Raw genomic sequence first — 21,880 nt, forward strand, 5'->3', positions numbered from 1 at the left:
TTACAAAACCTTCTCTAATTGTCATGGACAACGCCAAGTACCATTCTGTACAACTAAACAAACCACCTACACAAGCCGACCGTATTGCTGTTATAAAAGAATGGCTCCAATCAAACAATATCCCTTACGACGATAATTGGCGTAAATGTAAATTACTGGAAGCAGTGAAAAATTATGTCTGAACCTAAATATCAGATAGATGAAATTTTAAAATCACACGGCCACGAAGTCTTGAGGCTCCCACATTATCATTGATTCTCTTCCTCCATTGAAATAACAATTTTTGACTTATAATTTTTCACTGTTTCTACATGTACGCCAATTATCGTCGTAAGGGATATTGTTTGATTGATTAATGTGACCAAGTAGAAATGGGTTGTCTATTTGGCCGTTAGGAATTTTATATAATATTAATATTTCTAAACATTTTTGAATATCATATCAAAAATTGACCGCTCCAGCGGGATTCGAACCCGCGTCTTCGACATACCGTGTCGACGCTCTAGCCAATTAAGCTATGGAACGATATACTCGCTAGAGCGAAACTTTTGATATGATGATTTTTACTTTCGGTTTAAGCGAACCGTGGCGCCGTCTATAGTGAAATGTTTAGAATTCCTAATTGTGGGTAACACAAAAATAAAAATCGTACATATTAATATTTCTATATAAGATTCTTAACGGCCAAATAGACAGCCCATTTTTACTTCGTCACATTAATTTTAGCTGCCCCCGAGTACATTCGCGCCACAGAAACTTGTTTTATACTCCTCTTACAAAAAACACACCTTCATACATAGTTCATGCAACTTGTATAATCAACACTTACAAAACATTGACCCTTTTGGCTGCTCAATAAGTATTTATAAGAGGAGTGTACGACAGCAGCTGATGGAAATATTATAATTTTTTTCTGTTTTTTTTTTATATACATGCTAGCCTTTTTTTGTAAATTTTGAATTGGCTAATCGAAATTATTAATATTATAGTGTATTTGTTTTGATTCTTTTATATTTTTAAAATACCTTAAAAATTTTGTTATTTCTCTCAAAATTATTTTGCTAAATGTAGGTATTATTCATTTAATGAAACAACTTTTTTCGGATTTTATCGCGGTTTATTATTATCTTTTGATACGATACCATACGGATAGGTACTTAAACGGTGAATCACACCATCATCCAACACAGTTAGCTACCGTGGGTAAATCTTTGTTTCAGAGAGCACGAGGGATCTGCGATGAGCGACACCTGGAGACCGAACTTCAACATGTCAAGCAAGTACTGCGAGACAACAAGCTTCGGGTACCGCGTCCTCATCGCAGTGAACGTGTGAAACCAGCCACCGTCGAACGAGTACCTGCTGTGCTACCTTTTATGAAAGGGGTCACTGACAAGATTGGCTTCATCTTAAAGCGAGCTTCTATAAAAACTTTTTTCAAGCCGCCAAAAACGATAAGTCAATTTTTACCATCTGTCAAGTGTCATATACCCTTACAAGATGCAGGAGTATACAAGCTTGATTGTGACTGTGGTCTCTCTTATATAGGACAAACAAAACGATCGATTAAAACTCGCGTTAAAGAACATATAGCTGACTTAAAACATCGTCGCTATACTAAGTCCGCAATCTGTGAACACAGTCTAGACACAGCTAGCCATTATATTAGATTCGATAAACCACAGATCCTCGCAAAAGAACACCGATTCCAACCAAGGATGATCCGTGAGGCTATTGAAATTAAAAAACATCCAAATTTCAATAGAGAAGATGGCTGGCAATTACCACCTGCTTGGGACCCCATTATTAATATAATTAAATCAAAAACCAAGCATAATTCACCACAGATTAAAGACTCAATTAGCACATTCTGCGTAGATAGGACTGTATAAGATATTGATGTATGTCGGGTAGTTTCGAATAACTTTGTAACGTTGGGACGTCTGACACCTTAGTCCCCCCGTGACCATGGTTGCTGTAAAGTATCCGAAACGTCGGGCATCAAAAGATAATAATAAACCGCGATAAAATCCGAAAAAAGTTGTTTCATTAAATGAGTAAAATTCGCGTAAACATTAGAAAACAATATGTAGGTATTATTGTTATAATTATTTATGAAAACTTGTTTGAAAAATGTGTTAGTGGTATGTTGTGTATGAATGTACTATTGATTTTGTTTGTTCCCAATAAAAATAAAATAAAATGTAATAATTAATTAATAAACTCATAAACAGAGTAATTGGAGTTTTCATCTAAATTTAGTACCCCACATTCGCCACAGTAAGATTTCAAAAAATTATCCTTATCAATAAATTATAAATAAGGAAAAAAAAAGTATCAAAACGTTTTATTCCAATTTCCCCAGTATTGCTAGCGTCAATTTTTTTCCCCTTTTTGCCATCAGATCCTGGTAGACCTATATCAAGAATGATATATTATATTGAATACTTTTTTCGTGAATACTACGTTCGTAAACTAGTAAAATGCAGGTAAATTATGTAAATAGACAAGTTGATAACAAAAAATAATAAATCTAAAGGGTTATCTTTTTCTTTTGTTTAAAAAACGTGTGCTAGGATCATTTATTCTATATTCTTCACTTTAGCTGTGTGGTTACGGCAGTAAGAATATAGCCACCCCGTTTCCCGTGGGTGCCGTAAGAGGCGACTAAGGGATAACACAGTTCCACTACCACCTTGGGACTTGCCAGCCCTGCGGTCACCAACCCACCTGCCCAGTGTGGTGACTATGGGAAGCACACATGAGTTCAGGCCATTTTTGGCACGAAATTGTGGAGGCCTATGTCCAGCAGTGAACTGTATTAGGCTGAAGTGAGTCTTCATTTTTTATAGACAAGTTATAGGTTATAAATATAAGTAATAGTAATTAAACTTTAAGTATCATTTATCACAATTTTAGCACATAGCAAATGTGAAAAAAGGTATCTCAATTTTTTTTGTAAATTGCCTTCAAAATGAAAAATTTCCCCAAAACTATAATGTTTATTGAAAGAGAATGTTTTAATATACAAAAAAAGATATCTAGTCTAGTTGAACCAAACCAACTTCGTTCATGAAGAAGAATTTTTTAGTCTTGTTTTTGCTCTCGTGTAAAATGATGATTTTCGACTTGTATCACAATTGTCACAGGAGACACAGAAATGTTCCTACATTAATTATTATCTTACCTGGTTATTTGCCACAGAACTATTTATCTCATCTTCATCTGAACTTAGTGTTAATATTACTAGTTCAGGGTCAGGTTGTTTGCCTCTCGGTTTCCGTACCCTTGCTGGTTTTTTCTCTTGCACCTTTATTAATGAAATTATTAAGTAAACTATATTAAGAAAAATAATTTTACAGTTATTAATGTATTTTATATACTTACAGTTTTATTGTTTATTGTTTTAGTAACTGTTGCCTTCAATAAATTCAATTTGATACCTTCTCCTGAAGCACTGTAAAAAAAGGTATCTTAAATTTTTTTTTGTTTTCTAAATGTAATAAATTTGTTTCGTAATCTCAAAAAATAATATGTTCATAGAAAGTAGCAATTAAAATTGCTAATTTGTACATTAAATATAAATATTTGTAAATTATGTAAATCAACCACACAATCCACACACTCCAGAATACTTTAAAATACGATTTTGATTTATTTAATATATAAATAATTAGTAATAACTTAAGGATATAGGACTTTTACTTACATTTGTTTATCTAATAATGACTTTTCAGGTTCTTTTTTCTTTTGCTCCACTTTCTTGCTTGCTATTGGTACACTTTTAGGTTCTCCTGTAAATACTCTTTTACATCTACAACAAAGACAAACAATTTGTTGCTATTATTAAAGTCTTATTTTCATTGTAATTATATTTAATTTATTAATGGTTTTAGTATTTAATAATATGTAGAAATGAATACATTATTGGACCAATTGCTTTACTTTCTGATTATACAAAAATGTAGATAAAAAAATAAAATACACTTATAGGTAATAAAAGTGTATCTTTAAGCATGACAGAAAAGTTTTTACAAGCGTAATATAATGTTTACAAACCTCTGACATCGACTAAAATCAAATCCTGTGTAACCACAAGATTTACACAGTGCTAACATTCCATCAACATAGCGCGGTGGGGGGGACCGTTGTTCTGGAGATTCAGGACTATTATTTACTGTAAAGAATTTAAAAAAATTAAATAAATTATTATTGTGGCAATATCTTGACTAGGCATTTAATATGACATTTGTTATATCCTTTTGTTAGTATGAACAGGAAAGGACTAATTCAATCATGATGTAGTTTGGTATAATGATATAATATTCATATTTTTAAAACATTGCTTATATGAGAGGTCAGAACTAAAGTTCATAAACATTAAATTTTGAATTTGTTTTTAATTATATTTTCCTATTTAATTGCAATGACAAAACTGCACTGTGTCTTTCTGTCAAAAACCTCATATTAGTATTACCAGCGTGAGTTAGTTAATGTTGAAATTTCTATGTGGTATATTCTAAATGTTACTCATTTGCATTAAGAATATGTAAGATATTTACAAACACGGTTGAAAAACATTTATTATAAAAAATTTAGATGATCAATATAGTTCCCATCAAGTTTAGAAAAAATATCCTTAGAACTTTTAAGCAAAATCCAACAATACACATGAATAGAATGTTACAAAAATTCGAAAACTAACAAAGGCATCTACAGTTTGCAATTGTTGTATTGCAAATTGATTAAAATATTATGGTGAAATATATATATTAAAGACCTGTAGAATGTTTACTTTTTCCCTAAAAATATGCTATTAACAGTTTTACTACATCATATTATGAGATTAAAAGAGTATATCTTTATTTAGCTTACCATTTTCAGGACACGGTCCTTTTTCAGGCGTAGACATTTCACTACTGTGAGGTTGTGATAGAGCAGTTGGTGAACTTCTACTACTAATGTCTCCAACTAACATCTACAACGAAAATTATTAATGTATGTAATAAGAAGTATTAATACAAATATTCAAAATATTTAATAGAAGTATTATTAAAGTATACATACTGGGTGATTTTCTAACATTTCTTCAATCCTCGTTGTTGAACCTACAGATACGAAGTAATCTATTTCACTACTAGTATTTTGCATACATTGTATATTCGTATCTTCAGTAAAAGGTACATTGACCTGAAACAAAAAAAAAAAGACTGCAATTTTTTTTTAAAATAAATATGCACAAAAATTCGAAAATTTTATAATTATCTTACCTGTTCTAAAACTTCTTGAAGAGTACAACTTTCTTTAGGTAATGTGAAGGTGATAAGTCTTTGCTCCCCATTTTGTAAGAATATTAACATTTTCGCCGATTGAGTTTCAAACGTTTGTTCTGACGGTCCACTTCCTGACTCGCTGCTTTCTGTAATTTAAATAATATTGAGTTTATTGACTACTTTATATCTATGGTACTCATTCAAGGGAAATTTCCATACTGTAAATGTTCAGTACACTGTGTATATATATTACATTGGAAAGTACAAAAAACTGTCGGTCCAGGTTGTTATCAAAGATAATAATTGTTAGTTAGAGTAAGGAAATTATCTGCCAACCCAAACCACCACCTGCAACACCAGAAGCATCGAAAGCGCGGTCAACCATACCCACCGACCTTCTCTAGCAGCTCTACTAGGCTACCTTACTCACCACAACGCTGCTTGAGAGCAATGTTATTCAGCTATGATCTTCTGTAAGTTTGAGGTACTTTATCAGACATGCTGCTCCAGATTTTGAGCAGGTTATTTCCAATTGTGCCCTACCTAAATATAACTAACCTTCTTTATAAAGATAAAGTCTTTGTTGAATTACTGGACGGTTACAGACTGTTTCAGTTCAGTTTAATAAGTTCATGTTAATTTTACTTTAAATTGGTAATTGTATTGGCTAAGTGCAACAAAAATGTTTAAAATCCTTCAAAATACAAAAACATTTACCTGTGAGATGGTTTTGTTGTTGCTGTGTTTGCATTGGAGGCACTCTTTGCACTGGTCTTTGTTGTTCTTTACTTCTTACTAAAGTTTGACGTCCACTATCCCTATAACAAATACAATAATTAGAAAAATAATCCTATGTCTTTCTAATATGGAATAAAAATAGGGAAGATGTGTCAGCAAGTTTATTGATCTATCAATTGTATTTGTAACATTGAAATGTATTTTACAAATTTCAATAATTGCTTCACTATTGGAAGACTTAATTACCTACCCACTTAACACCCCCCCCCCCCTATAGCTTAACCCCCTTATACTTGGGTATGAAAATTAGATGTTGGCGGATTCTCAGACCTACCCGATATGCACACAAAATTTCATAAAAATCAGTTCCACCGTTTAGAAGGAGTAATGCAACTAACATTTTGACACAAGAATTCTATATATAAGACTAGCTGCTGCCCGCGACGTCGTCTGCGTGAACGCTATACAGCACCAAAAATACCTACGATTATACCTTTTAAAATAGCATTCATTTACCCGTTTCTTCTTTACATTTCATATCTACAGAAAAATCTCATAGATGGCGCTGCTTTAAAATTGTCTTGTCTATATTCCGTTTTTTTGGAAGAGTCTTATTTGGTAAACAAACCCCTGTCAATCGTAATTCACGTTTTTTCCGCATTTATCACTCACTTTCACAACACATTAGCTTACAGACATTTGTAAAACTCCATTTACTATTTATTTTACTAAAAACAAATATCAATTTATCATTTTAAACACATAAAAACTACTAAAATACAAAGTCCGAGAGTACAGATAACTAAAATTTTTGAATATGACATTTCAATATCTTTTTTTATGACGCAAATAGGGATGTGGTCATAATATTTTTAGAGGGGAATGAGTATAAGCGAATGAACAACATGAGCGATAAAATAGGCCATTTTCTTAACCTATATATTAAATTTTCACGAATTATAATTTGTTAAATAATGTTACCATTAAGCGATTTGTTATTAATTTGTTTTTTGTTACTGTTTTTTTTTTCTTTTTTTATGTTGAGCGCAAAAAAAAATCCTTACAAAATATTGCAAATGTCAATCTTTTATAGTAAAGTGTTCATTGTAAAGGTTTTATTTTATATTATGAATATTTCTGAATATCAATTTCACCCTGAACATTTTTAACACTCCCATATAATATTAAAGTATACCATATAGCAATGGCATAAAAGTTTACTGTAGTTCACTGGAAAATATTTTGAGACTTTAGAAGACTTAGGATTACTCAATGAGAGCTTCGTGGAGAACAATGTTATTAGTCCTTTTGTTTAGTTTTTTTTATTTATTTATTTGGGAAACAATACAACAACAAGATGTTAGAGTGTGTCGCCGGCGCAAGGTTTTTTATACATAGTAAATACAAATAATGTGACAATAATACTAATAGGGTCGACTTATTTTATTCTGGACACAGGCCGCCCTATTGTGTTGTCTTTTATAAAGATACTCGATTCATTTTTTTTTTTCGTAATTCTGTACCTCTACTAATTCTTAGCAAAAATTTTCAGTATATTATCAGGTTTTGAAATCATTTTAGCAATATGGTATCTTAAATATTTGAACATAAAATGAATTTTATATTTGTCTATGGCTTATTAATATTGTTCATTCATTTGCTCTTTGTGTCACTTTACTATACTTACAATATTACTCTATTGTCTGTGGTCGGAAGTACGCCATATTTGTTTACTATTTAAGACTATTCCAAAAAAAAAAAAAAATAGAATATACTTATATTCATTTAATTATATTTATCGGTTTAGTTACTTATATTGCGTGATTTTTTATAGTGTGAAGCTAGCTTATATAGCATAGTTATTAACATAATAACAACAATATTCAAATATGCGTCGTTAGATTACACGTTGTTACAGAATGCGTTGAGGAAATAAAGGTTCACTGCACGTTCCCGGTAGGTGATAGCATGATAATATGTAGTCTACATGATGACCCGACTTCTTAGTAATACCCGACTTTGAAGTAAATCCATGCAGTACTTTTCGAGTTTATCCCAGACATACAAACAGACAAAAAGGAAAAAAATTCTAAAAACTATATTTTTGGCTTCGGTATCGATTGTAGATCACACCCCAAGTATTCTTTTAAAAAAATATTCAATGTACAGTTTTGACTTTCCTACCATTTTATTATATGTATAGATAAGACTTACCTTGTTTGCTGCTGCTGCTGTTGTTGTTGTTGCTGCTGTTGTTGTGATAAGACACGTGATGAATGCATTCGTCTATATTCTGCTACTGACATTCTTTGACCATTTGTCAAAGTTATAAACTGCCGCTCCTCTTCAGGGTTATCTGGTTCCATTAACAATTGACTTATTGTTTGTGGTGGTTGCTGTTGTATATGTGAATTTTCAAAGGTTGTCTGCTGTTGTTGAAAACTATGTTGGGGACTAAAGTTAACTTGATGTTGTTGGGAAACCCCAGCAGCGTGGGGGCCTGGAGTAAGACCTCCAGAATGAACCTGTCTTAGGGGAGATGGAGACTGAAACTGTTGTGGTGGATTGAGATTTTCTGTTACTGGATTCTTCTGAACTATCGCTGCTGTTATACTTTCCTCGAGATCATCCATATCACTAGCGTTGTTTGGTTGAACGGCGACCTTTTTAACTTGTTGAACTTGCTGCGGATGCGGTGAAGCGCGATGTGGCGTCGTATTTAAATTGTTTTGTTGAGGTAGAGTTAGAGGTCCATTGTTGAGGTTTGTCTGTACGGTGTGATGTTGAGACATCGTAGTTTGTGGTGTTTGTGTCACTATGGTACCTTGGGGAGTTATTACACGTGCGGCTTGTTGAACGTGCGATTGATTTTGTTGTGTTAGTAAAATCTGTTGCTGAAAAAATACAAATAGTATTTTAAAACAATCTAAATTGGCTTTTAGCAAAAAATTACAGTATTAAAGTGATTGCAACCTCAATCATGTTAAATAAAATTTGTAATTTTAAAGATTAATTAATATTGTAAGTTATAATTATGTACATAAAAATATGTAACTAATTTCTGTTTTTAAAACAGAACTACTAATTACTACAGGAATCTTATTATTTAATACTTTAATTTATGACTGATATGACACAAATTCAGTTTGAGGGTATAAAGAATAACAATTATCATTTTTGTATCGATAAATTACATTTGAATTATCTTTTGACGATTCAGCCTGTCCCACTGTTTGGCATAGGCCTTTTTCTTCATGTAGGCTAAGGATAGGAGCTTAACCCATATATTCCTTACTAACTGAGTAACAATCGCTATCAGGTATTTATGATATCAATTGGAACCGATGGCTTAACATGCTCTTCGAGACACAGTGGTGAGACCCACAAGAACTCACAAAAAAAGAAAACAAGAATCGAATCCGCAAAACGCGGGTATTTTAACGTTTATATGGCACATGCAGCACTACACCAGAGCGGTTGTTATTGTGTGTATTGGGTATAGTTCACGTCATGTAAAAAGAACGCTGAAAGAAACTGGAGGGGGTGCGTTTGCGCATGGGTATACTCGCGCACAAAAGTACTACTGTTTTATTTTTTAATTAGGCTTTCACTCGCGGCTCCGTATAATGGTTATTGGTAGGTACATTAAAAAATACTAGAAATACAAGTGCGAATAATTCGGACTAAATAAGTACAATAATTATCACTTTACAAAATTACATTTTTTTTTTTAAACAAAAGCAATAACAAATTTTTTAGTTATTGAAATGTCGTATTCAAAAATATTAATTATCTGTACTCTCGATATTCGTATCTTAATAGTTTTTATGTGTTTAAAATGATAAATTGATATTTGTTTTTTAGTGAAATAAATAGTAAATGGAGTTTTACAAGTGTCCGTATGCTAATGTGTTGTGAAAGTGAGTGATAAATGCGGAAAAACGTGAATTACGATTGACAGTGGTTTGTTTACCAAATAAGACTGTTCCAAAAAATGGACAGTACGAAAAAGTTTTTTCCAGCGTTGGCAACACTGCAAATCGCCTTTGAGCATTTTGACAACCAGCGTTCTTTTTAAATGGCGCGAATTATATATTATAAATAATTTTTGTCACTTCTCTATGTAAAACTATTTCGTAATTTAAAACTTTTGTGCGCAATAGTATTTTGAGTCGACGTCGAATTGTCCCACCAATAGCACACCGGCAAGCATGCGACACGTGATAAACACTCCCGTCCCCTACCCCATACCACCAAATAGACCGATAAATCGCTTCTGCACAGCTTCAAGGCCAGCGTTCTTTTTACATGACGCGAACTATATCTTTCAATACATTACTTTAAATATTTCCTATATTTTTTATATTTACATAATCACTAAAAACTGTAACATCATGTAATTTAAAATGAAAATAAAAGAAAGAGTAAAAAATTATTGAGATTGCATTCTCTAAAAATATAAAATTAATTAAAAATATATATAAACCTGTTGGGTCGTGAGTTTCAGTTGATTAAGTTGCTGAACTTGCTGAGGATGGTTGATGATATGTTGGGCGAGCTGATGTTGTTGGTGTTGCTGTTGTTGCTGCTGCTGCTGTTGTGATTGCTAGCCATTACATAAAATTTAAAATGAATAAATAAATAGACAATATAACTTAATACTAATATAACTCAAATGAGTAATGTCATAAGTATTATAATATATATATTTTTTTATATACTGAATATAAGGTCTGAAACTATCATGCATTTATGTATGATGATGATGAAATCCTCTGAGAATTTCATGTACCTAGATTTACTTCTGTGTCTATGTGGGTCAAGAAACACAATACTATTATAAACGCCCAGACCACGACGCAGATATGGCTACAACACCTACAATCCTAGCCATGCTTACAGTTTGAACACTCCAGTACAATAGTACATGCTGTAACTGCCACGATTGCCATTTAATCGAATTTTACGAATATAAACGAAACATTGGTCATACTCTATCCATTTTCTTATTTATTATTGAGTTTGAGTTGATTATTAATAAATGTTTAACATTCGATGGTACCCAAAAAGATAACTTTGATTTGACCTTTAATAATTGTGTTTGCTTGCAAACGAAAAAAAAAAACGACTTCTATTAATTACATCGACGAGTAACAACGTAGATCGACAAAAAAATAGTCAAGTAACTACGCTTTATCAAAGATTACTCAAAAAGTAGTTATCAGATCTCGATAAAATTTATATGTGACCACATGATAAACATCAACTTTAGCTTAAATAAAAAATTATCAAAATCGGTACACCCAGTAAAAAGTTATTGCGGATTTTCGAGTTTCCCACGATTTCTCTGGGATCCCATCATCAGATCCTGGTTTCCTTATCATGCTACCAAACTAGGGATATCCGCTTTCCAACAAAAAAAGAATTATCAAAATCGGTGCATCCAGTAGAAACTTATGCGGTATAATACAACGAAGATCGACGAAAAAAGCGTCAAGTAAAAAACGCATTATTAGATATAACTCGAAAAGTTATTCTTAGATCTCAAACCACCTTTCGATTAAAAGAAAATTTGTCGAAATCGCTCCACCCAGTCAAAAGTTCTGAAGTAACATTCATAAAAAAAACAGTCGAATTGAGAACCTCCTCCTTTTTTGGAAGTCGGTTAAAAACATTGGTATATGATATAAAAAAATGATCTAACGAATAACAGAGCGCCAAAGTATAGCTCGGCGATAAATATTGCACATTGATATTTGGAAAGAGACAATCATCTAATTCTGACTTCGTTATACATAATTGTCCTACATACCACACCCTCAGATTTTTCTTATTTTCGTATGGGCAAAATGTATACAATATAGCAGTGTTTTATTCTTTTTCCACAGATCCCATAACTTTAAATTTGTTAAATTTTGGGATGTTTGTACACATTTAAGAAGCAATAAATATGTTGCCGATATACCGATTTTGTGATTCTTCTTTTATTCGAAAGCTGGCGCTTGTCGTGTAGTCTCATTTAAATTTGAACTAGATTTGACAAAAGCGTTTTGAGTTACTCAACACAATGCAATATTGTGTATTGCCAATTAGTAATATACTTGTCAAAGTAAATTGCAGTCGTTTTTTTCTTGTTTATTTATTATTTATTTATGAAAGTAGTTCTCACGGCGTACATCGAGGCTCACCTGCAGCAGCGGCGTGCGCGGGCGCGCGGGGCGGTGCTGCGCGTGCTGCGCGTGCGGGTTCAGCACGCGCGGCGAGCCGGGCCGCGCCGGCCGCGCGCCTCGCACCGGCGCCGCGCCCGCGCCCAGCCCCCGCCCGGCGCCCGGACCCGCGTTTAGCGTCGGCTGCAATTTATATATTTATATAGGAAGCCAACATACTATATAAAATTTTGTATTGTTATGGTTCATAAATTAAACGAACTTCCTGAATATAGCAACTGAGTCATATATATGTTTGTAATTTGTATGTGTAAATGTCAATAACAAATGAAAAGATGTATAGACGTTTATATCGCAGAACCGCTTTTTTAATGTAACTTATTAGTTTGCCCATATATGATGTCCTATCTAAAAACCAAAAATATTTAGGTAAAAATTAATAATATAAATGGAAAATATATCGATGGGAAGATTAATATCAAATTGATATTATATAGTTGTTACATTGTGTACTGTGTGGCTACGGTACTAAAGAATATAGCCACCCCCTCTCTTCCCGTGGGTGTCGTAAGAGGCGACTAAGGGATAACACAGTTCCGCTACCACCTTGGAACTTAAAAAGTCGACCGGTGGCGGGATAACCATCCAACTGCTGGCTTTGAAATACATAGGCCGAAGACGGGCAGCAGCGTCTTCGGTGCGACAAAGCCAGCCCTGCCGCTCACCGCTCACCAACCCGCCTGCCCAGCGTGGTGACTATGGGCAAAACACATGAGTTCACGTTGTTTTTGGCGTGAACTTGTGGAGGCCTATGTCCAGCAGTGGACTGTATAGGCTGTAATGACATTGTGTACATAGTAATAAATACTTTTTTTTTATTAAACACGTACCTGCTGATGTTGAGAATTAAGTAGTCGAGGCGGTACTTGTAAAGGTGGAGTAACCATAGGTGAACGCATTGTTGGCCGTCTAGGACGCACAGCACGACCCGCCGTCCGTACTAATGTCACTCCCGTCGGCGTATTCAGAGCTTGATTGAGCAATCGGGGTTGAGCTGGTCTTGTGGGTGTTCCCTGAAAGATAAAAAAGATTTATTTTATTACAATTTGCAACTTTTTAGGTTGCTTAAAGAATTGCAAGAGGTGGAGAGTATTAACGCTTTTTTATTAAAGCTTAAGTCGACAATCTAACATCACTTTCATCACTAACATCACTTTACTTTTATTTCTCTTTGATACACGTCCACAATAAAGGCAATAATTAATTGCTGTTAGTAACTATCAACAATTTTACAGAGAGTTTATACAACATATATAGAATGAGGATGAAACTGTCAGGGCTTTCTTTAATTTCTTTGCTGGGTATTCTAAACTCTTTAGAATAATGTTAAAGATCCATTATCGGATGCAGATCTGGTAAGCACAAGACATCTAGGGTTATAATATTAGATTCTTTTATCAATTATTTTTATATGGATTAAATTAACAATAATTTTGATTTACTTGTTTATGTGTTATAAACAATAAATAATAAAATAGTATAAACATAGTTATTTAAAGACTATAAGACTACTATAGACTATAAAATATAAATAATGACAATGAATATAAAAATATTTAGTATATTTTTATAATTTATATATCTTACTGGTTGATTGACATAAGCTGCATGCATCACAATCTGATGCTGTATTGGTTGAGGCTGTATTTGTTGAGACTGCAAGTGCTGCTGGTGTTGTTGTTGTTGCAATTGATGCTGCAGTTGTTGTTGCTGTTGCTGCTGTTGTTGAAGCTGTTGTAAATGGATCTGTTGTTGGTGCTGTTGTTGTAAATGCTGCATGAGTTGTTGTGGCGGCTGAAACGTTAAAAAAATCATATAAAATAACTATCTGTGCCCCGCGGTTTCATCCGCGTCAATTTGAGGAAAAAAAATGTTCTAAAATATTATATAGGTCTTCCTTGGTAAATGAACTATCTAGCTCAAAAATAATTCAATTCGAACTAGTAGTTGCTGAGAATAGCGCGTTCAAACAAACAAACAAACTTTTCAGCTTAGTATAGATTTGTCAATAAATAACTTGATAATCTTAAAAAATAATTCATTCATATTTCGTGATATATTACGTCCATAGTATTACGCAAAACTTTAAGTGCTAAGTTGGGATAAAACAGACAATTTTTTCACACTATTTTAAATCACCTTAGGGAAATGAGTAAACGAATTACAAAAAAAAAAAAAAAAACAAAAAACAAAATAGTTATTAATATATAAATTTAAAATGTATACATAAATTATATTCATAAAACAGACAGAATTAGTTTATGTTTTCGCAATGAAAATAGGTAATGGCAGTAATGTAAATTCGAAATCTTTTTCCTTACATAGCTTATTAAACATTTCATTGGTACTCGTAGCTTTAAATTATAATAAATTTCGTGATCAACGCGTGTTAAAAATTTATTATTGTATACGTATTTAAAAAATGCCCACGTACAATACGTTGATTAAAATGCTATTTAAACGAATACAGTATTAATCATTATCAACTTAAATAGCTTACCTTAGCTATTTTATGCACATGATGAGAATCATTTACACCATATAATTTAAATGAATATCTTAAGAGTTATAGCGAAATGAAAAAAAAAAAAAAATGAGCGCGTAATATTCAACCAAGGAACTCACACCGATTGATGTGACCACCTCCGCGCCGAACTTTAGTTGTCGCTAATTGTAAGATACCTACATTTATATCCTACCTACACGAAACCAAAGCAGACAGCTAGATTAAAAATAAATAAAAATTGCAAATTATTGAAAATTTATGTCAAAATTAACGGACTTATTAAAGGTATTATTTTATTACCATAATATCAAAGAATTATCTTCGAATATATTTTCATACTAGCTGCCCACGACTTCGTCCGCATGGAAGTTGGAATTGACAATTTTTTTTTTTATTTATGAACCGATTGAGATGAAACAAACACTAAATGTTAAGAGAAGCTTACCACAACATTTGTAAAAACCACGTCTAAATCGGATAACTGTTTCTGAGTTTAGCATGCACAAACGCACAGACAAACAGACAAAAATTGTAACAATCATTGTTTTGGGTGGTCAATATATCTTTCATGTACAGACAGCGATCAGTAACATTTTTATTATATGTATTTGATTACTCTTTGTTTTCAACTAGAGAATGAAATGACACAATTTGGAAACACTCTTATTATGTAAAATAAGGGCGGATGCCCACAACCTTATGTCGAAACATTTACCCATTATTTTGCCTTGACTCGATTATTTTATTGAATTATGGAATGGCTGGTCTAAAAAATAAAAAAGGTCCGCGGAAATAGATTCCGGATATTGTCCTCGATTTTTTTAAACAAAATTATGGAACTACTGCCCTAAAAAAAAGGGCAGCTGGAATTTTTATATAATGGCTCGGGTGTGCCCCCAACCTTAAATCAGGTCTGGCTTCTTCCAATGATTATTTACATATCTAAAATGCGTGGTAAAATGGAAATAATCAAATTCAAAAGTTATAATTGTTCATGAGCATTTTAGCATTTCTGAACTATAAAAAAAAGTTTTAATTCAAAAGAAAATGTAAATTTTTATATTTTATCTAATGACTATTCAGTACAAAATTCTATGGACAGACAACAAGAAAATGTAATTTAAAGAAAAAATTTCAGATTTTATCGCGGTTTATTAGGTTACCTATAAAATCCAAAAAAGTGATTTCAGTATAATGAGTGTAATTCGCGTAAACATTAGAAAACAATCATCACTTCAGCCTATTGCAGCAGCACAGAAGACGCTGTCAGTCTTCGGCCTGTGTATATCAAAGCCAGCAGTTAGATTGTTATCAGCTATCGGTCGGTTTTTCAAGTTCCAGGGTGGTAGTAGAACTGTGTTATCCCTTAGTCGCCTCTTACAACACCACAAGAAGAGAGGAGGGTTCTATATTCATTACTGCTGTAACCACACAGCAGAAAACAATATATACTACTATTGTTAAGTTGAACAAGGGATTTTTTTGTGTTTGTTTGTTTAAACGCACTAATCTCAGATTACTGGTTCGAATTGAATTTGAATTCAAATCGATTATTTTGGTGTTGTATAGTCCATTTACCGAAGAAGGTTAAAGTTATATCACATTACGATACGACTAATAGAAACTGAGCATTAATACGAACCTGAGCATTATTAAGAAGTTACAGCTACCCAAAATTTATATAAGTTGTAATTGATCGCTATTAAAAGTTCTAAAAAAGTCCGCGACAGCATATATCTATCTTTTAAAGTTCACTTAGAACGTTTTTTTTTTATGGTCATCAAGTTTGTTCTAAAATAATGTATTATTTGCGATGGTGGTTTTATTCACATGATATTAATCCTTATCCAAATCAATACGTTATTCATCATAAATTTTCTTTTTAAACAAAATTTTCCTTGAAATCATTCGATTTCAATTAATGTGTTTGTTGATATCATAGTTTTAAATTAAATTTGCACGAATTGATTTTTCAAAAAATGAAAAAGCGATTTCATTGCATTTTTACTAGCCAGCCAATTTAATGAAGAAAATGTTGTTTTTTATAGCATTTAATAATATTGTAAAATCATAGGAACCGCCGCGCCGCGTCGCGCTACGCGCCATTGTAAGTCACTTGAGTTGCCCAGTAATGTTTCAAAAATATTTTGTACCTTTTTCTTTACATTAACCGCAGGCCAGAGCTAGTATTTATTATTATAAATAATAATAAGTCTCAATAATTGAATAAAAAGGTGTAAGAATACACCACCTGTATCATGGATGGGCAAACAATTTCCCTATCAAGAATAACAATTGTCATGTTATATCACACATTTACTATAAAACTCCATACCAATGAAGTAACAAATGTGTGTCAGGAAAAACCCTGGCAATCCTGGCTAGGTGTTGTAACCTAGAACGTTTATATAATAGTTGGTATGTGGATAGTCAATGAAAATAAAACTGACCATCTTAAATAGAATATTTTAAAACTGGAATGATTGTCACCAACCTGCTTTGTTATACAAGATTGACACATGCATAAAAATGCGCGCCTAAATGATTTTAAGTAGCTATAAGATAGTGCAGTAACTAACAGTTTGTTGTGGTCCATGTTGAGCTGGTGGCTGAGGTGGTGGTTGTGGCGGGGGTTGTTGCGCGGGGTGAATGACAGTGGGCTGAGATAATACATGCGCTGGACTCACCAACTATTAAAACAAATAACTAATTTTAGAATTATTAACAAAGTATATACAAAAAAAAACTTTTAACATATATGTACAGTTTATGGTAAGTTCTCGTATGTCAATATGTTTTAAGCCTGTTATGACACTTGTATGTTTCGTTAGTATGTAAGTTAATAAAACAATTTTTGTAGAACTAAGAATTTTATGACAATTCAACACACACTTACAAGGCACATATTTTATACATAATACAAATATTTCAAAATGCTTTTAATCAATTGATTTTTAAAGCCATTTTTGATGGATAACAACTAGTTTACACAGCAACCAAATGCAAGATGTTATTCTTCACGCTAAAGCAAGGGTAAATCCCAAGACAGGTTTTTATTATAATAATATTAGGTAAGAAGTAAAAGGTTGTACAAGAGAAATAGTTAACAAGATGGAAAGTTTAAATAGATTCCTTATACATGTATTAAAACTTAAAAAGTTATCTATACTAATATTATAAAGAGGTAAAGTTTATAACTTTGTTTGTATGTAGGGGGTAATCTTCGCAAATACTGATCCGATCATGAAAATTCTTTCACTAAAAGAAAGCTACACTATTCAGGAGTGACATAGGCTATATTTTATTGTAATTGAACAAAAAATTCAGTAAATAAGAAAAAGTTTAAAATATAATATCAAAATGGTGAATAAACTAGCGCCATCTATCGCTATTAGAAAACGATTTATTAGTCTGTCGACGTTATTAATTTAGTCTTTTTTTAGTCTATCGACGACGATTTCTCGATTTTTGATAGATGGCGTTGGAGCTTCATATTATTTATTTAAGTGCTATAAAATTTGTTCTTTAAAGTATGTTATTTGGTTAATATAATAATAATTAACGCCCAACGAAGTGGGCATGAGTCGGCTAGTTCCTGAATAAAAGCAAATAAAAAACGGTTCATCTCGATTTCCGGCTAAACTACAAGTTCTATCAAAAAAAGTTCAATGGCAAGGTTGTAGGTACTAAAAAGATCTACAGCTTTTGTATTAACACTTTTTACATAACTTCAAAATTCATGTGAAAAATTCAGTTTTTGGTTTTTTAATTTTTTTAAAAGAATAAAAAAAAATTTACGAATTTTGAAGAAAACTTAACTTTTTATGTGCCAAATACACTATTTTTTTTTTTTTTTGTTTTAAAAACATTTTTTTAAACCTTATTTTGACCTCAATATCGAAAAAGCACCATAAAAAATAGCACATAAAAAAGTCGGTATGTTTTTTGTTTTCAAAAGCTATCTGCACTGGTCTGTAATTTAGATCGTTCTAAATGAAAAATACTGTAAAAAAAAAAACAAAGCATAATTCATTCTATCATAAAAATCCTGCCAATTTAGTAAGTCCATGGATTACTATCTGTTTGTAAATCTTACTAAGTTTGATATAAAGAATATAAATAACATAAAACAATAAAATTAGATTTTTGTAACCTTCAAACATTATAATATATCATAATAATTGTGTTTGCTCGCAAACGAAAAAAAAACCGACTTCAATTACATCGACGAGTAGTACAACGTAGATCGACGAAAAAATACTCAAGTAACTGCGCGTTATCAAAGATTACTCAAAAAGTAGTTATCAGATCTCAATGAAATTTATATGTGACCACATGATAAATATCAGCTTTCGATTAAATTAAAAATTATCAAAATCGGTACACCCAGTAAAAAGTTATTGCGGATTTTAGAGAGTTTCCCTCGATATCTCTAGGATTCCATCATCAGATCCTGGTTTCCTTATCATACTACTAAGCTAGGGATATCTCCTTTCCAACAAAAAAGAATTATCAAAATCGGTACATCTAGTAGAAAGTTATGCGGTATAATACAACGTAGGTCGACGAAAAAAGCGTCAAGTAAAAACGCATTATTAGATATAGCTCGAAAAGTAGTTGTTAGATCTCAAATAAATTTAAATGGGACCAATTGGCACACACCACCTTTCGATTAAAAGAAAATTTGTCGAAATCGCTCCACCCAGTCAAAAGTTCTGATGTAACATACATAAAAAAAAAAAAAAAAAAAATACAGTCGAATTGAGAACCTCCTCCTTTTTTGGAAGTCGGTTAACAATAGAAGATGCACTTCTTACAAATGGGAAAAAAGATCTCACACTGTTCGATGGAAACTAGAAAATAATACAAACAATTTTGTCGAGTTTTCATACATTCTAGTCTCCTTTATACTCTTAATTCACCTTTTGATTTAATTTAAACACACACTAACCAATTTAAAAAATTTGCCACATAATTTATCTTATTGATATGTAAACTAATTATTGCATCTGTAAGCATTCTTTATACTGCATGTTAACCAATTTTTAATTAAAAATATTGAGATTGTAAGTGTTATAAGCTAATTAAAAACAATGAAGGATTTTATTCTGAAAAACACGAGTCAAATGCTGAGTAATAAATTTTATTTACTGTGTATTAAAAACTCAAACAAGTACATTTTAACTGAATAATTCAACATATTAAAATATATTTTAATGAATTGTATTTTAGAAATTAATTTTACAAATGAAATTAATTACTAATCAATACTTTTGGATACCTTAAAAGAACAAAATGCATTGATTTGTTAATTAAAATATTATCAATAAAAAAAAATTTAAGGTTTTAAAATATATACATATATATACATACATAGTCAAGAGGACTGTTTTATATATTTTCTTAGGTGTTTGATTACAGTGGTAGTGTATATGCTACTAAGAGAAATATATACAACATTCTTAAAAATTGCCGAGTCCGATTGGAGCAGGAAAAGCAAGAACTTATTAAGTCATTAATAATATTAACTTAAAAAATGACATAAATATGCAAAGCAAACTAAATATTATTAAGGTGAGTGTCAGATTAATGAAAATAGGTTATCGAAAAATAAAAGTGATATTAATTTTAGGATAGAAGTGTAGTACTAAAGAAAATTCTATCAATTAAAATTACTCCTTTATCTGCAAACTATAAGTAGCATTTACTCAATTTATAAGACAATGTTATAAATATGTTCCGAAATTTATAAAAATTATAAATAAAAACCAAGAGGAAAAAAATCTTAACAGAAGAATTATACTTTCATGCCTAGTTTTGAATATTAGAAAGTAAACACTATAGGCTCACATGCATATGTGATTTTAGAAGTTAATACCAATGCTAAGCATTTATCTAATTTACAGACATACATGTTGGGGCCGCTGTGATGCATCAATGATCTGTTGAGCTTGTTGCAACACAACCTGTGCATCCATAGGTAAATCAGATGTGTAGTAAACCTATAAATAAAGTGTTTATAAAAGTAATGCATCACAGTATTGGATGTTTAACATTATGACCAATAAAAATGATTTTTAAACTTTTATCATTTTCAAATGTGATGATGATATTCATTCTAATATTTATATGTGCATATTATCTGAAATGAATAAAAAAATTAATCACTGACATTCTAAATCTAAAAACAGTACCTGATGTCTATGTAAAGCTTGTTGTTGTTGCTGTTGTTGGTGCTGCTGCTGCTGTTGTTGTTGTTGTTGGAAGTCAGCACGTTGGGCTTGGGATGGTGGATCATGGCGAATGATATATTGTTGCTGATATGGTAATCCATCACCAACAAGTAATTGGGGTTGGACAGTGTCACTAACAATTATATCATTCGGTTGCTCTGCTTGTTGTACTACCACCTTTAAAATGTTTGAAATAATTCAATATCCAATCATTTAAACTATTATACACCTATAAATATTTTTACTTAATTTCTGTAACAAAGACATTTAACAAACCTGTTGTTGTGGATATTGTTGATCATCTTGATTGACTATTATGCCATCGGAACATATTAAATTTGGGCAATATCTTTGCAAATCCTCAAGAGTCAATGAATGTCCTTGTCCAACTATTTGGTAGTATTGAGCCATTGCAAGAGATTAGCCTAGTAAACAACAGAAAAAAACAAAGGTTTATTATTTACTTCATACATACTCAATATTTAGCATTGAATTTGTATACTCAAATAATATCACAGGTTAAAATTTTGTCAGTTTCTATTCAATTTCAACAAAAAAACAGACTCGAATACCTATCAAAACAAGACTATGGTTAATTGGTAGCAAAAAGCCTACTTACAAGATAATTTATGGAGACTTCATTGAAATATCAATAAGAATGTAAGTGTACATTATATACATTATGATGAAGTTAAAAAGTTTTGACGATCGACTGTTTCGGTGACAGCTATTTCATACAGTTTGTACACCCTGAGAATTACGTACAACAACAGCATTGACTCCGTGGATCAAGCGACCGCCTCAACTATGGCGACGACATTAACAATCACTACACTCTTCACATAATATTTGACAAAGTTTATTAAATTTCTTATAGTAATTGATATGTTCTAACATCAATAG

At 31.9% G+C, this 21,880-nt stretch overlaps 1 protein-coding gene across 1 annotated transcript in view; it reads right to left on the reverse strand.

The window, feature by feature from the left end:
* LOC123654566 overlaps positions 1–21,388 on the reverse strand; it is a 41,634-nt gene extending 20,246 nt beyond the window's left edge. The window contains exons 1-16 of the mRNA XM_045590465.1: positions 21,254–21,388; positions 20,939–21,154; positions 20,657–20,746; positions 17,324–17,434; positions 13,826–14,032; positions 13,069–13,251; positions 12,181–12,361; positions 8,226–8,946; positions 5,991–6,091; positions 5,271–5,419; positions 5,068–5,190; positions 4,876–4,978; positions 4,060–4,177; positions 3,710–3,814; positions 3,388–3,457; positions 3,188–3,310 (exon numbers count right to left, since the gene is read on the reverse strand). Coding sequence (XP_045446421.1) covers positions 3,188–3,310; positions 3,388–3,457; positions 3,710–3,814; positions 4,060–4,177; positions 4,876–4,978; positions 5,068–5,190; positions 5,271–5,419; positions 5,991–6,091; positions 8,226–8,946; positions 12,181–12,361; positions 13,069–13,251; positions 13,826–14,032; positions 17,324–17,434; positions 20,657–20,746; positions 20,939–21,154; positions 21,254–21,388 — 2,736 coding nt within the window. The remainder of the gene's footprint in view (positions 1–3,187; positions 3,311–3,387; positions 3,458–3,709; positions 3,815–4,059; positions 4,178–4,875; positions 4,979–5,067; positions 5,191–5,270; positions 5,420–5,990; positions 6,092–8,225; positions 8,947–12,180; positions 12,362–13,068; positions 13,252–13,825; positions 14,033–17,323; positions 17,435–20,656; positions 20,747–20,938; positions 21,155–21,253) is intronic.
* Between the last annotated feature and the right edge of the window lie 492 nt (positions 21,389–21,880).

This window comes from Melitaea cinxia, chromosome 6 (genome assembly GCF_905220565.1).
Source record: "Melitaea cinxia chromosome 6, ilMelCinx1.1, whole genome shotgun sequence".
Taxonomy (NCBI): domain Eukaryota; kingdom Metazoa; phylum Arthropoda; class Insecta; order Lepidoptera; family Nymphalidae; genus Melitaea; species Melitaea cinxia.